General features: G+C 35.5%; 1 protein-coding gene across 5 annotated transcripts in view; it reads right to left on the bottom strand.

Moving 5' to 3' along the window:
* Positions 1-17,743, bottom strand: part of DNAJC1 (DnaJ heat shock protein family (Hsp40) member C1) — a 239,673-nt gene that overhangs the window by 163,334 nt on the left and 58,596 nt on the right. For 3 of the 5 annotated variants that reach the window (XM_005564782.5, XM_074001183.1, XM_074001184.1), the window contains 2 exons: positions 1,786-1,887; positions 1,252-1,298 (listed from right to left, as the gene is read on the bottom strand). In XM_005564782.5, coding sequence (XP_005564839.3) covers positions 1,252-1,298; positions 1,786-1,887 — 149 coding nt within the window. The remainder of the gene's footprint in view (positions 1-1,251; positions 1,299-1,785; positions 1,888-17,743) is intronic. The other 2 variants (XM_074001181.1, XM_074001182.1) reach the window with 1 other exon arrangement.

Below are 17,743 nucleotides of genomic sequence, written 5' to 3' on the forward strand. Positions count from 1 at the left end.
GCAATCTGACAAGCAGAGGTATTCAAATTAAATGGTTAAGATGAGAATCAAGAATGGTAGCTAACATTTTAGGATACAGACTAATTCCAGATAATACATTTGAGGAAAGATTCAGAATGTAACACAGCATAATTTATAGAGTTGTCTAAAGATGTATTACCCCCCTATTGAAGGATACAGATATTTAAGCTGGCTTTTGCCTAAATCTCAAATACCTAGGTGTTGTTTTGCTTTGTTTTTTAAAGGTACTCTTGTACTGTAGAACAACATTTTCAAATTTTGGATTGTGGTCCACTAGTGTCTCATGAAATCAATTTGGTGAACTACAACCAACATTTTAAAAAAATAAATAAATAAAAAACATCAAAAGACTAGTCTAGCCTAGAATAGAAAATGATGTGTTTAACTTGCAATAAGAAGTATTTTGTGAAACTATTGTTTTAGTTGTGTATGTGCATATGTGTTGTGGTATGACTTAAAAAACTTAGAAGGTTGCTGAAATGATGTCTACATTCCATACATTCTGTAGGAGTAGAGGAAAGGGGCCTCTGTGTAATCTCCTCTTAAGTCACTGGCATTATAAACTACTACATAAATATATTGCCACTTTTCTGAAAGGGGCACAGAGAAGTCTTAGTGTGAGGGACTGCCTCCACTCTGAAGTTTAACCCTCAACGCAGAATCGCCGGAGCAGAGTAAAGGAAGGGAAGGAGGCAAAAGACACAGACACAAGAAGCGAACTTTTCTTCCACCCCTATCTTCTACAGGCTTACAGAAGCTTATATAATTGGGTTATTTTGAGAGTGAGGAAATATCAAGAAAGAGTACTAACTTGACTATCACTATGGTCTAATTCAAACATTTAAGGAATAGTGGGGGAAAAAGCACCAAGCACCAGGCACAGATAGGAGCTATTACTGACATATGGGAAAGAATGGACATTTATTTGAATTCAAGCAGTATTTGCATTTCCCAGGGCATAAACACTCACGTTAAAAGTCGTATTAAGGAAGCCAGGACTTGCTAACATTATGACTCATAATCCTGAAGCTTGTAAGTATCGAATCAATCTAGTGAATACTTTCAATAAAGTTAACTCTGCTTCAAACACACATTTTTAAAACACTGCATTTCTTGGAAGGAACAAAAATAAAATACTAACATAACAAAATGTTTAAGGAGACTTAATTCTTTATAAACTGTTGCATGAAATGATAACATCTTAATTCAAAAGCAGAAATGAACACTCACCTCTGCCTTCGTTCATCATCCTTTAAAACTTCATAAATGGCCACCAACTAAAATAAAAGCATTACTTTAAAATAAAAATACTCTCAACTATAAAAAATCACGTAGGAGGGTGAAGGCACTACAATACACATGCAGAAAATCCTATGTGCCTATATATAAAATAAACAGATGAAATCTCAATTATAAGTAACACTTTACGTTTTGGTAGTACCTTAAGAGGTTAAAAATGCTTGATATCAAAATAAACCTTTGTGACAGTTACAAAAGTAATACTTATCTTAAAATGTGCATTTTAAAAACAAAAGCTGTAATTTAGACAAGAAAATTATGACAATTATGACCCTCCAAGAATTTAGAGATGCTAATACAAAATGGTAAAAATGTATTTTGTAAAAACTTGAAAACATATACACTATATTTTAAACTACTACCTCATTTACAAATGAAAATATTCCATATATAAGTGAATATTTCTACCATCAACATATTAATACATTTGTCACAAAAATATATATAATAGCATATTTCACTTACTTGTCTAAACTGAGTTTCTGCATTTTCATCTTTATTCTTGTCTGGATGTAAAGTTAGTGAAAGCTTACGATATGCTTTTCTGATGTCTGCAGATGATGCATCCTGGAGGTGGTAGGGGGAGGGGAAAATACAAAGCAAACTTTGTCAGAAAAAGAAATTCCCAGAACCTTGTTAAGATCTGAGAAGACAGCCAACCAAGTGCAGGACCCCAGGCAATGTAATTTGAGCAATCAGTCTAACAACGAGGCTATGCAACTAGCCTGACCCACATGACTGAACAATTATTCAATCTAATTTGGCTCTCCTCTTAACTTTTCATTACCATACAGTCATTTAAAGAAGACAGTATTTGGCGAAACTTTTCAAACACTTGCCTTCCTAAAATTAACCAATAAATCTTTTTCAGCAATTAGGAGATCAAAAAGAAACAAATTAAAAATTAATACATCTGTGTGCCTTCAAAGAAACTCTTCATTTATTGGCAAATGTTAAAGCCAATTTCTGAATCCCAGGCTAACCGTAAGGTTTCTCTATTGTTATTTATATTGAGTTTATCATCTTAGCAACAACTTACGGAATCTCACTTTCACATGTCAAAAAGCATGCCTATCTGAAGAGAGTTAAATTCGCATTTATCAAAAATTATTATCATTAGAAAGAGTTAAATATACTATACTTATTTACTCAGTACTTTAAAGGGTATTTTCCATGTTGGCCAGCCTCCTCAGTCTGGTTCATAAAAATAAATTTGCCCAATATTTATGTATTACTAGTATAGTTTAAATATATTTAAAAGGTTACCATGGTTCAGTACTTAGATTAAGTGGATATTAAAATTACATTTTATATAATCCTGTGTGCACAGGTAAAATCAGACAACATCATTTCTACATGGCCAGTATAAAATGCATAATAATAACAAAGAATACACTGTCAAGTAGGGTTTAAAACTTTCCTTGAGACAGTCTGATTCTATCACCCAGGCTGGAGTACACTGGCACAATCTCAGCTCACTGCAACCTCCACTTCCTGGGTCCAAGAGATTCTTGTGCCTCAGTCTCCTGAGTAGCTGGAATTATAGGCATGCGCCACCACACCCAGCTAATTTTTGTATTTTTAGTAGGGACAGGATTTCCCCATGTTGGCCAGGCTGGTCTCGAATTCCTGACCTCAAGTGATCCAACCACCTCGGCCTCCCAAAGTGCTAGCTAGGATTACAGGTGTGAGCCACTGTGCCTGGCTGGAGTTTAAAACTTGATCTGTATTAAACTTAAAGTATATTCAAATAACATACTCGTATTGGGAAAAATGAGAGTAAACTTGCTTATTAAATGTCTCTCATTTGATAGCGGACTGTCATTCCAAAAACTACTAAGAAGTTCAAATGATGAAAACACCAAACCAAACCAACACAAAAAAATCTATATACCTGGGACTAAATATTATCAATAGTTTTTAAATAGAGTTGGAGAGAGACAAAGTGAAGCTATAATTAGTCTGTCAGGCTTGTCTTTACAAACCATTATTTTTATTATCAGTTTTCTGGGGCTTGTTGCTCCAGACTAGTATGTTACCCGGGGTTTGAGTATTTCTGTGACTTGTGGAAGGCTGCGGAGCTATAAAAATTAGTAAAGTACTGCAGGTAACATTGTTGTGATTTTCATTCTAATTTCCTTAATAAAATTGACATGTTCCCTACATAGACTACAGATAACGTGGTAGAAACAAATGATTATTTAATGAAAATTTATGATGAATCCTTTTGTTGAGCAAAGACATCAAGTGTCAACTGAATAACCAATCTCTAATTGGGATTTTAATCTTAGATTTTTTAAAAATTGGGACTATATCATAAATTATTCAACAAGTATATTTCATACAAAATAACAGCTATGTATTTTCTTCTATTACAAAATTAATACATGCTCACTATGGAACATTTCTTACTTAAAAATAAAAACAACTAATAGTAACCTAAGGCATTTCCCTGCTTCCAGTCTTGCCATTCTGATCCCCCAATCCTCCATTTTTCTGCCACCATATGTACCCCAAATGTAAATGTGGTCAGACAGCTCTCCTACTCTAAATCCTTGAGCAGCTACCAGATGCCTTTGTCACCTATGTTTCCAATTTTTTTAGCCTTATCTCCCACCCTCTTGGCTCATCCTCCTGGTCCCCCAGATTATTACACCTTAGGATACAGTTCACCAACCTCATGTTGTTTTTCACCCAGCTACAGATACAGACAGCTCTCTTCTAAGGAACAGGGCTCTGTTCCTTATACACAAATATTGCCTGACTATTTTCCTCTTGAGAATCTATCCAGTAGTTATTTCACCAATAAATTCTACCTCAAGTAGATACAGGTGAAAAACATGAAGATTTTCTTATCTACAAAGACATGCTCTAGATAAGCTGTACTTCAAACTAGCTTATGTATTCATTTAACATTAGGTATTCAATGAATTCAAACTCAGAAAATATTGCTTCAGAATCAGATCTCTTTATGTTGGCTGTTTAGCTTCAGATTTTGGCTAACTTTCCATGAGATAGAGTTTTGGGAAGGTAGTGAGAACAACTATTACATTCTTGACCTGATAAACTATACGGAACATGTCCACATAACTACAATGTGAATATGTTCCACTGGAGCTTTAAAGGTAAAGACCGTGGTATGTATTGGCTTGTCTAATACATTTGACATCACATTTCTATTAGAGACCTGAATGTTAGAACATTCATCTCCCATATTCACTGGATTAGACGTTTTATCTCTCTAGCTTGGAGAGAAAATTTTTTGATAGCACGTGAGTGAAATGGCTATCTTTAACTCAGATCTACTGGATTCATCTGTTAGAATTCTCTTCCTTCTAAATGTGCAAGCTAACCATTCATGGTTGGCAAGCTAAACATGAATTATTAACAGTCAGGTGACCTCTATGAAGAAGAAACGTATCTTAACTTTTGAAAAACAAAACAAAACAAAACACTCTGAGGCTGGGTGTGGTGGCTCACGCCTGTAATCCTAACACTTTGGAAGGCTGAGGCAGGCAGATCACTTGAGCCCAAGTGTCTGAGACCAGCCTGAGCAACATGGAAAAACCCCATCAGTGCAAAAAAAGTTTTTAAATTAGTTGGGTGTGGTGGCATGCGCCTGTAATTCCAGCTACTTGGGAGGCTGAGGTGGGCGTGTTACTTGAGCCCAGGAAGTTGAGGCTGCAGTGAGCCATGACTGTACCACTGCACTCCAGCCTGGGTGACACAGTGAAACCCTGTCTCCAAAACAACAACAACAACAAAACCTGAAAATAATGTAAGCTTATCAAAATGGAAACAATGCAATGGCATGTCAGCAAAAAACAGCATGTTAGGGAACTCCAAGTTCGTCCCTCCACAGAAACAGTGAAAATAACCTGACAAAAACTGTCAGAATCAACTTTATTTGATCTCTGAAAACCTGTCAAAATTTACAGCAATTAGGCAAGCACTTAAGAAAAAGATGATTCTCACTAAGGGTCTTAACGATGCCAACCTAAGGCCTTGGTTAGGTTCCTGGTGCCAGAGGGATCAGAGTTTACCTTGTTCTCAAAGATCTGTGGTTGTTTTGTTTTAACCTCTCTGTTGGCTTAAACTGTGTAAAGGGCTTGCTTTTATTTTGCCACACTCAGAACTCTGCCAGGGCAGATAAGCCATCTGTTGTAAACATTTAAAGGCAACTTTATTTATTTGTTTTTTATTTTTTGTAGAAATAGGGTTTTGCCATGTTGCCCAGGCTGGTCTCAAACTCCTGAGCTCAAGCAATCCACCTGCCTTGGCCTCCCAAAGTGCTGGGATTAGAGGCAAGAGCCACCGTGCCTGGCCTACAGGCAAATGTATTAGCCAGTGCTGAATGGGGTAAGGGGTAGCAATTGAGGCAAACAATGGATATAATAAATTGTTTCTATAAATATAGAAAAAAGCTTGAAAGGATACAAAAATATTTTTATAGAGCTACATACATGTTTGTGTTTTAAGCTAAGCATTATTACAAAAGAGTCAAAAAGATAAAAAATTAAAAAGTTCATCAAGTAGAAATGTTATATAGTAAGCTATGGTTAATTATCAAAAAGCTTGGGGATGTGAGGCGGATCTGGCTGCGACATCTGTCACCCCACTGATCGCCAGGGTTGATTTGGCTGATCTGGCTGGGTAGGCGGGTGTCCCCTTCTTCCCTCACCACTCCATGTGCATCCCTCCTGAAGCTGCATGCTCAGTCCAAAAGGACAACCATCCCTGATAGAGGAGGACCAGTCTTCAGTCAAGGGTATACAAGTAGCTGCGCTCCCCTGCTAGAATCTCCAAACAAGCTCTCAAAAAGCTTGGGCACACAGACTGAAAAGTGACATGTTCCTTGTGAAAAGTGACATGACATCTAGTCCTATGTATTCCTTGGAAACTAGATGGCCATGTGTGTGCCCAGGACAGAGCACATGCTCAGAAACACTTGAGAAGGCCCTAAGTTCTCGCTTCTGGCTGATCTTCAGGCTCTGCACAAGCAGAAACTGAAGATAAGAAAGATGTAAACTGTTTATAGTAGTTTATAAAGTAGTAATGTTACATAGTAAGGTATGGTTAATTTATCATTGAAGAGATCACATATTTTTAATAAATTTAGTGTAGTCTAAGTGTACAGTGTTTATACGATGTACAGTAATGTCCTAGGCCTTCACATTCACTTACGACTTACTCAGTGACCCACCCAGAGCAACTTCCACTCCTGCAAGATATATTCATAGTGAATACCCTATACACGTACATTTTTTACCTATTATACTGTATTTTTACTATGTTTAAATATGTTTAGATACACAAATACTTTTGTGTTACAATTGCCTACAGTGTTCAGTACAGTAACACGCTATACAGGTTTGTAGCCTAGGAGCAATAGGCTATACCATATAGCCTAGGTTTGCAGTAGGCTATACCATCTGGATTTGTATAAATACACTGCGATATTCACACAAAGACAAAATTGCCAAGTGATGCATTTCTCAGAATGCATCCTTGTCATTAAGTGATGCATGATTATATATTTCTGGCTCCAACTGTTAAGAAAATAACTGCCAAATCATTAGTTGACCAGAGATTCTAAGCTAACTGAACAGAAATTCTAGTGGCCACACACAGCACAGAATATAAACTTTACAAAAGTGTCTACAAAAGTCACTAGACAAACAACACCAACTACAATAAGCAGCAACAAAAACCTCTAAGAAAGTAGAAAATATCACTGCCACATTATATATCTAAAATGTCTAATACTCAATAAAAAATTATGAGGCATGTAAAGAAACAAGAAAGTATGGTCCTCACACAGAGAAAAAAAATTAATAAGAAATTGTACCTGAGGAAGTCCATATATTGCATTTACTAGGCAAAGACTCTAAATCAATTATTTTAAATATGCTTAAAGAGTATGTACAAAGAACTAAAGGAATGTATGAGAATAATGTCTCACATAATTGAGAATATCAACAAAAATAAACTTTAAAAAAACAAAATAGAAATTCTGGACTAGCAAAATACAATAATTGAAATGAAAATTTTACTAGTTGGGGCTCAACAGCAGGCTTGAGTAGGCAGAAGAAAGAATCAATGAACACTTAGATCAACAGAGATTACCTGATCTGGGGAGCAGAAAGGAAAAAAAATGAATAAAATGAGCAAAGCCTAAGAGACCTGTGGAACACTATTAAAAGTACCAACAAACACATAAGGGACCTCCAAGAGGGGAGAAGACAGAGAAAAGGAGACAGAAAACATATTTAAAGAAAAAATGACATCTAACTTCAAAAACTGATAAAAGACATACCCCTATATATCTAAGAATCTCAACAAACCCGAAGTAGGAGAAAACTAAAGAGATCCATACCTAGAAACATCATAATCAAACTGTTAAAAGAAAGAGTCCCAAAAGCAGCAACAGAAGAAACTTATCATGTATAAGGGATCCCCAATAATGTTAACAGCTAATTTCTCATCAGAGATTAGAGAAGCTAGACGGTAGTAAAGTAACAGGAAAAAAAAAATCTATCAACCAAGAAGTCTATATCCAACAAAACTATCCCTCAAAAACAAAAGAAATTATGATATCCCAGTTAAAAAACTAGAATTCATTGCTAGTAGATATGCTTTATAAGAAATGCTATAAGGAGTCCTTCAAGCTGAAAGAAAAAAAAAAGTAATTCAAATCAGCACAAAGAAATAAAAAACACTGATAAAGATAATGCTGTGGTCTGAATGTTTGCATCCCTCCAAAACTCATGTGTTGAAATCTAATATTCCATGTGATGGCATTAAGAGGTGGGGCCTCTAAGAAGTGATTAGGTCAAATGGGATTAGTGCCCTTGTAAAAGATGTCCCATAGACCTGTGCCTTTTTTGCCCTTCTGCCCTGGGAGGACACACAGAAGGGACTATCTAAGAGGAACGGGCCCTCACCAGACAGTGAATATGTTGGTACCTTGATCTCGGACTTCCCAGCCTTTAGAACTGTGAGCAACAAATTTCTGTTGTTTATAAATTACCCAGCATAAAGCATACTGTTATAGTAGCACAGACTAAAACAGGTAACTACATAGATAAATATAAAAGTCATTATTAATGCATTTTGGTTAGTAACTTCAATTTTACTCTATATGATTTAAAAGACAGTTACATCAAGCAGTAACTACAAATATGTCATAAACAATATAAATCTATGTCTATGGCAGACATTATATACATAAAAATGTAATCTGTGACAATAAACAACATAAGGAATAGGGAATAGTGCTTGTTATACAAGCAACATTTTTTATTTTCTTTTTTCAAATTAATTTTTAATTTTTCCTTTCTGCATCTAACATTCTAACAAAAATTTTTACACGATTGACACTAAATTGGTATTAATCCAAACTGGATTGCTATAAATTAAGATGTTAATTGTAATTCCCATGGCAAAAACTAAGAATATAAAGATCTACAGTAAAAGAAATGAAAAGTGAATAAAATAGCTTTATTTTATTTATTTATTTTCTAGGAAAAAAAACTGAATACAAAAAAAGGCAGTAATGGAGGAACTGGAGAACAAAGAAGACATATAATATATAGAAAACAAATAGCAAAATAGCAAAAGTAAGTCGCTCCTTGTCTGTAATTACCTTAAAATTAAATGAGTTAAATTCTCCAATTAAAATGCAGATATTGGCAGAATGAATTCAAAACAAACATGACTCATCACAGCAAGTCCTCACTTACGGTCATTGATAAGGTTCTTAGATACTGCAACTTTAAGTAAAATGACATACAATGAAAACATTTCTTCATGCTATAATGAAACAACATTGAAGGAAATGATGCTATTTAAAGACTTACTGCAAGTGGCAGTTTCTAAGACTCTACTGATGATGGCAAGAGGATTTACTGTACATGGTGTCTATAAGAGACTCACTTTAGAACCAAAATACAAATAGGTCAAAAGTGAATGGATGAAAAAAGATATTCCTTGCAAACAGTAATTAAAAGAGAGCTGGGTGGCTATACCAATATTAGGAAAATCAATTTTAACACAAAAATTGTTACAAAAGACAAAGGACATTATTTAATGACAAAAAGGTCAATCCATCAAGAAGATGTAACAATATAAATAACATAAACATGCACCTAACAGAGCCCCAACATAAATGAAGTAAAGATTTAACAGAACTGAAAGGAGAAATAGACAATTCTACAGAAATGGAAACTGCAATATTCCACTTTTAATAATGACTGGAACAATCAGGAAGAACAGTAAGAAAACAGAAGACTTGAACAATAGTGTAAACCAACTAGACACATCTCACAGACATCTATAGAACATTCCACCCAAAAAGAGAATATACATTTTTCTGAAGTGTATATGGAACATTAGCCAAGATATACTGTATTTTAGGCTATTAAATAGGTCTCAATATATTTAAAAAGACTGAAATCATACCATGTACCTTCTCCAACCGTAACGAAATAAAATCAGAAATCAATGACAAAAGGAAATGTGAAAAATTCACATGAATGTGGAAATTAAACAACACATTTTTTTTTTTTTTTTTGAGAGGGAGTCTCGCGCTGTCGCCCAGGCTGGAGTGCTGTGGCCGGATCTCAGCTCACTGCAAGCTCCGCCTCCCGGGTTCACGCCATTCTCCTGCCTCAGCCTCCCGAGTATCTGGGACTACAGGCGCCCGCCACCTCACCCGGCTATTTTTTTGTATTTTTTAGTAGAGACGGGGTTTCACTGTGTTAGCCAGGATGGTCTCGATCTCCTGACCTCGTGATCCGCCCGTCTCGGCCTCCCAAAGTGCTGGGATTACAGGCTTGAGCCACCGCGCCCGGCCTTAAACAACACATTTTTAAACAATTAATCAAAAAGGAAATTAGAAAATACTGTGATATGAATGAATGTGCCATTATGTTGTCTCTAAATGACTGTGAATGTGTTAGAAGACCATCCTCAGTAGCAGGAGAGAAGCCTATGCTCTTTTTAAAAGAATAAAACTGAAAAGCTCTTTCTTCCTTTATGTTTAGAAGGTTTGAGACTAAAATAGGAAAGGCCGTAAAATATCAGGGTTTTATTAGTTGTTAGATATTTCTGTTTGGATTCATTCCTTCTGGAAGATTTTAATTCATTAATGTTAATAGTTAATCGTAACTATTTTTTCTAATTAAAACCAACTGAGGATTAAGCAAGAATAAAATTAAATCACGATATTTAATTTTTAAAGTAAAAAAATCACAGGAGAAGGATATGAATGAAAATGAAAACATACCATGCCAAAACATAGGATGTGGTAAAAGCAGTGCTCAGAAGAAAATTTAGAGTTATAAACACACGTGAAAAAAAAAAAAGAAGAAGAAGAAAAATCTCAACCTAACTTTCTACCTTCCATGGTCACTATCCTAAGTTTTGCTGCATAACAGCACTGAAAAATCTGCCTTAGGTGACTCAAGGGAAACTTATTATTTTACTTTTTATCAGGGATTGGCAAACTGTTTCTGTAAACGGACAGATAGTAAATATTTTAGGCTCTGTGGGTCAAACAGTCTTCATTACAACTATTAAATCCTGCCATTGTAGTAAGAAAGCAGCCACAGACAATACATAAATAAATGGGTATGGTGGTGTTCCAATAAAACTTTATTACAAAATCAGGTAGTGGCTGCTTTTGGCCCAAGTACTGTAGTTTGCTGACCCTGATTTTAATCAATGGATTGACAATAATCTAAAACTCATTCTATTTATACAGTGTCTCCACAAATGTGATACCCACATTTTTAGGTGTGCCAAGTAGTAGAAAAATACTTGGCTAGTTAACCAAAACCAAAACCAAAAGATCTTATCCAGGATCTGACCAAAGGAAACTCCGTTTTTCTGTTTGTTTGTTTTGTTTGAGACGGAGTCTCACTCTGTTGCCAGGCTGGAGTGCAGTGGTGTGACCTCGGCTCACTGCAACCTCTGCCTCCCAGATTCAAGAGATTCTCCTGCCTCAGCCTCCCCAGTAGCTGGAACGACAGGCACACACCACCACACTCAGCTAATTTTTGTATTTTTAGTAGAGACAGGGTTTCACCATGTTGGCCAGGATGGTCTCGATCTCTTGACCTTGTGATCCGCCTGCCTCGCCCTCCTAAAGTGCAGGGATTACAGGTGTGAGCCACTGCTCTCGGCCCGCTCAAAGTAAGCTCTTCTTAATGAAACTTCTACTCCCTTGAAAAAGACTCAGGAGTATTAAATTGAAGGGAAGATCATCTATTTGGCTATCAGATTCACTGAGGAAGGAAGACAACATTCATCCAAATTATATTTAGGAACTTCAAACTCTAATTGACACCTGGGACCCTTAATTTGTACAGTGTTATTAATCAAGACCAACTGCCTCAAAGTTAATACAGTCAATGCACTGCATGACATTTTGGTCAATGATGGCCTGCATATATGATAGTGGTTCCTGTAAAATTATAATGGAGCTGACCTATATAGGAGTACCATTTTAAATCTTTTTACTATACTTTTACTATACCATTTCTATGTTTAGATACATAAATACCATTGTGTTACAAATGCCTGCAGTATTTAGTAACATGTTGTACAAGTCTGTAGCCTAGGAACAATAGTCTATACCATGTTGCCTAGGTGTATGGTAGGCTACACCATCTAGTTTTGTAAAAGTGCACTCTATGATGCTGGAACAACGACAAAATTGCCTAACGATGCATTTCTCAAAATGCATCTCTATCATTAAGCAATGCTTGACTGTAATTCCATGTCATATTTCTCACTGGGTCTTTGGGTCATTTTCGTATCTGATTTATCGATTAAAAGCTCAAGCTAAACTCTTACTAATGACTTTGCCCTCTTTACTCTGACCTTCACATGTAAATTTAGCAGTCAACACAGCTTTCTCACCCCATGCCAAACCTCTCAAAAAAAAAAAAAGCAACAAAAAAAACCAAAACAAACATATGTGTCTGTACACAACTGCAGTCATCACTAGAAGAACTAAATAATAGGGACATGTAAAGGAAGTTGTCTCTGGTGAGTGGATCAGAAGGATAAGGCAGGAAACTTGGATTCATCGCAGTATCTTCAGGATTATAAGATTTTACACCAGATGCATATAAAATTTAAAATAAATTGAAAAAAGAAAATGCTTTAGAAATAAGTTTCAAAATAAAAACTATTTTTCATGGCAAAAATAATAAATACAATAATATAGTTTATTTCATTATAAATTTTTTTTTTTTTTTTGAGACGGAGTCTCGCTCTGTCGCCCAGGCTGGAGTGCAATGGCCGGATCTCAGCTCACTGCAAGCTCCGCCTCCCAGGTTTATGCCATTCTCTTGCCTCAGCCTCCCGAGTAGCTGGGACTACAGGCGCCCGCCACCTCGCCCGGCTAGTTTTTTGTATTTTTTAGTAGCGATGGGGTTTCACCGTGCTAGCCAGGATGGTCTCGATCTCCTGACCTCGTGATCCGCCCGTCTCGGCCTCCCAAAGTGCTGGGATTACAGGCGTGAGCCACCGCGCCCGGCCTATTTCATTATAAATTTTAAGTCTGGGCTTCTATGGCCAATATCCTACAAAAGAAGTAGGGGGAGGCTTTGGGTTTCTCCATAATAGATCACTGTTAAAGTCAACCTTCTTTGGAGAGATGTATTAAAATTTATGTAAGATTATAACTTTAACTGACTTCCTTAGCCTTAAACTATATACAGTAACCAGTGATAGGTTAATCTATACCAAATCCTGGCTACTGATAAAGAACATTTATTATTCTTTGAGAGTCAAGGTCAATAAGAATGATTTCTTGACAAATAAGAAAACAATTTCGAGCACAGTAGAAGAATGTATTCTGCTCCTTTATTTTAGGAATACATTCTGTCCCCTATTTTAAACTAGTATCTAAATAAATTGAGATCAATAACACATTTATTTGAGTTGGATACACCTCTGTCCTCTCCATAAGATTAAAAAGGTAAGCGTTCTCCAAAATATAGATAAACAAAAGACGGCCGCTTGAAGAGACAGCTGCTTCTGATATCTAATTACTGGGGGAATTAAGTTGGCAGGAACATCAGACCAACTATTCACAAAACAAAATAATCATTTCTATAATCTGGTAACTAGATCTTAGACTAAATCTTGCCACTGATTTATCTTGAAAAGGAGGTCCCTTTAACAAGTCAATAGCCGGGGGAGAAAGAGAGGGAGGAGAGACAGTTTTATAATAAAGAGATTTAAGAAACAGAACAAATGTAATGTATGTAACTTGTTTGGCCCCTGATTCAAATTAAACCAGAGTAAAAAGGCAGTTTTGGGACAACTAGGAACATCTGAATAAAGACTGCTACTAGATGCTATTAAGGAATTATTCATTATATTGGATGGGATAATAGTATCCTGGGTATTTAGTATCTCTTTATCTAAAGAGATGCAGAGTGAAGCACTCAGGAATAAAATGTCGTAATGTCTGATATTCATTTTAAAATACTTCAGAAAAAAAGGATAATATAGGAAAATGATAATTATCGAATGAGTGATGATTAAATATAGAATTCATTAAACTATTCTCTCTACTACTGTTTATAAGTTTTTCATAATTAAAAAAAGCATAGTGAACAATAAATACAAAAGTATGATTGGTATATGTAATATACATATCTGTAAGTGTTCTTAAAACAGAAGAAATATGCCATAAGAGACAACCTAATAGTGGCCTAGAATTTTCAAAAAAGAAAAAAATAAGAGGAAGTCAACCAAGAAGGGTAAGTGGTAAAGTAAAAGCTGTTATTTGATTTTATTAGTAGAAAAGTATAGGTTTTATTATCATCTTTAAGGATGAGAAGGTAACCACTATGTAATAGAAAAGCATATAAAAATTTCCAAATTAATAGAAAGAAATTTTACTAAGCCAACAAAAGAAAACTTAAAAAAGTATAACAAATACTACAGACAAGAGAGGAAAAACAAAATTAAGCATTTGTTTCTCATTAACACATACAAACATATACTGAGTTCCCTTATCAAAATACAACTGATCAACTAACTTTGAAACAAAACCGAAAAGGCAGAAAACGGAGATGAAGAAAAACAGATGCAAACAAAAGAAAAGCAATAGTGTTGATATTAATAGTGGAAAATGGGAATTCAGGGTCAAAAGCAAGTAATAAGACAAAGAGTGGTAATAAGTAATGATAAAAGGTCTAATCCATTGAAAAGTTAAAACAGTCATAAACCTTTATTTTCTAAACACTCCAAATTCATTCACATAACAGCAAAACTCCTAAATATAAAAACTTGATAAAAACAATCACAGCAGAATATTTTAATATACCTCTACCAGAGTACGACATAGTAAGTAAACAAAAAATAAGCAAAATTATACAGAATTTGAATAATTTTTAAAACACTTTGAGATGTTTATGTTTACAAATATAAGATATATAAGATAAATATAAGTGGCCGGGCACGGTGGCTCACACCTGTAATCCCATCACTTTGGGAGGCTGAGGTGGGCAGATCACGAGGTCAGGAGATCGAGACCATCCTGGCTAAAAGAGTGAAACCCCGTCTCTACTAAAAATACAAAAAATTAGCCGGGCGTGGCAGCATGCGCCTGTAGTCCCAGCTACTCGGGAGGCTGAGGCAGGAGAATGGTGTGAACCCGGGAGGTGGAGCTTGTAGTGAGCCGAGATGGCGCCACCTGCACTCCAGCCTGGGTGACAGAGCGAGACTCCGTCTCAAAAAATAAAATAAAATAAAATAAAATAAAGATAAATATAAGCATACAAATATAAATATTGCCAGCAGTTAATACCAAGCCTATATTCATGGTTCATTAGAAAAATGAGTAATAAGTCTGGTCACAAAGGAAGCTTTAATTCTAAAACTTAGAGATAGTACAGACTACATTTAAAAATAATAATCAAATAAAATAACCATCAGAGACCAAGATGATTTTTAAAAACCCCAGCAACTTACAAGTTAAAAAAAATTTTTTTTTCAAGACAGAAATAAAAGTTTAAATTACAAATAGCCTAGAAATTAATTAAAGGGAAAATATTTTACATCAAAATCTATGAGAAATGAAATTCTACACAGAGGAAAATTTATGCAGCTTTATATGCTATTATTAACAAGACAAACTAAAAGTGAATGAACCAAGTGCCCAGGCCAAGAAAGCAGAAAAAGAACAATTAAAATACACCAAAACAAAGTAGGAAGAAGAAACAGGTAAACATAATTGCAGAAATTAATAAAACAGAAAAGAGAAAAAAGCTAGTTCTTTTGAAATGCAAGCAAAATAGATTAATTCCCTAGCAAACATAATTAAAATAAATATACAAAACAGAGCGTGCCTCAACAGCTACTTAAACCTCAGCTTTCTTATCTGGAAAATGGTCACATATTTGCTTTACCTTCCTTCCTTCCCTCTTCTTCTGCCTACCGTACCTTCCAATAGCAATGTCACATGAGCTCATCTGAAAGCTCAGCCCAGTTGGTTCTAAATGTGACATAGGGAACATTACAATCTGTCATTCACCTAATACTGTTGTGTATTTATTTCCTTTCAGACACAGACTGATCCCTAATCCCAGAGCTCCAGTTGCCTTTTTTCTGCTGTGGTTCCTGCCAGACAATCTTGTTCTTGGCTGTCTCCTTTCCAAACACAATAGCCCTATCCTTGAAAGTCAACCCAGAGCATAGTTCCCCTGCCCACAGCAGGATCTCTTAAACACTTCAGTGACTGCTATTGCTAAACTGACTAGTCCAATTTCCCAATGTTATGTTTCTACCCTGTATGTAGTCAGGAAAGTGAGAAAGATGACTGCGGTCAACTGCAAATGTTGGTTTCAAATCCATGCCACGCCAGCAAAAAAAAAAAAAAAAAGGATAGGCACCCATGTCTGTAAAGGGAAAAGCAAAAGCAGCAGAAGCATGGCCTCTATCTCATTTCCACCTTCTAAAACATACACGAGTACATCTCATGGGCCAAATCTACCTTATATTCAGAATACTTGCTGCAAGTGGATCTGGGAAACATAGCTTTCAACACTAGGCAAAATAGGAAAGGACACTGGCATGGAAAAATAAATGTTGAAACCAATCCATTGTTTTCATCACATAAAGTTTTTTTTTTTTCATATTATCCTCCAATTTTAATAAGCAAATTTTTACACCATGTAAAAACACTGATAAATTCTCAAAATAAAACTGCAAACCAGTAAATGTAATAGAATGATACTGGATGCTTTTCTTTACATCTCTGAAATTAATTCACCTTTTAAGGATGTATCCTTATCTCCATATAAATAGACATGTAATATTCCATTCCATATTTACTTTCTCTTCAAAGATTGTCAGGGAAATTTTCTAAGTTTTTCATAGTATGGTTTGTAAATCCCTTGAAGACAGACCAACTCTTTCCATTTTATATATTGTTTTAAGTTCCCACTGCAGCTGCAGTGGCTAACTGATCATGGCAGTTTCCTGGTCCCAGTGACTTCCTGATTGTAGCAATCACAGCATGGCACAGGTAAGAGAGATTAGATAAGTCTAGGAAAATCACAGGGGAGAGAGAATTAAAATACTGTGGAAGAGGGGAAGTTAATTTGTCTTGGATAATCTGCAAAGGAGACAGAATCAAGAGTCTGTAAAAAAAAAAAAAAAAAGTCAAATCATGTTGTGCACCTTAATATATACTATTTTTGTCAATTATACCTCAATAAAACTGGAAAATAAAAATAAACAGGAAAGAGAAAAAATGTTATGAGAACTTTTGATGAATTAGATTGGGAGTAAGGCTGTATATGATAGATAACTTGTGGGTATCAGACTTGCATAAGCAAGGATACTGATAACATCTGCAGAAATAGGAAAACACTGGAAGAACATCTGTAGGCTAGAGAAGACAATGAGCTTGCCAAGTAGGAGGTGTTTTTGAAATAGTCAAGTGGAACTGCCAGTTAAGCATCTGGTTACATAGGTCTGAAACTCAAAGTAGTAGTTTGTATTAGACATATATAAATGTAGAAGCCATTGGTATATGAAGAAAAGTCAAATAGGTATGAAAGAGATTGCTTAAAGAAAAACAGAAGAGTGGTAATACATGAAGGCTTAAATGAGCTTTGAAGAACGTCAGCATTGTCAGTACTGCTGATGTCAGGTATAATGAACACTAAAAGTTATCAACTGGACGAGCTATTATGAAAATCCCTGGTAACCTTGGGAACAGCTGTTTTGTTAGAGTAATGGGTACAGATACCTAAGAAGAGTGGTGTAAAATGAAGGTAAATTTTCAAGAAATTTGGCTGTTGAATGGAAAAAGATATGTGGCTGGGAGAGAATTTCTTGTCTTTTTAAAGAAACATATCTACATAAATACTTATGATAAAGATGTAATTGAGAG

This window comes from Macaca fascicularis, chromosome 9 (genome assembly GCF_037993035.2).
Source record: "Macaca fascicularis isolate 582-1 chromosome 9, T2T-MFA8v1.1".
Lineage (NCBI taxonomy): Eukaryota > Metazoa > Chordata > Mammalia > Primates > Cercopithecidae > Macaca > Macaca fascicularis.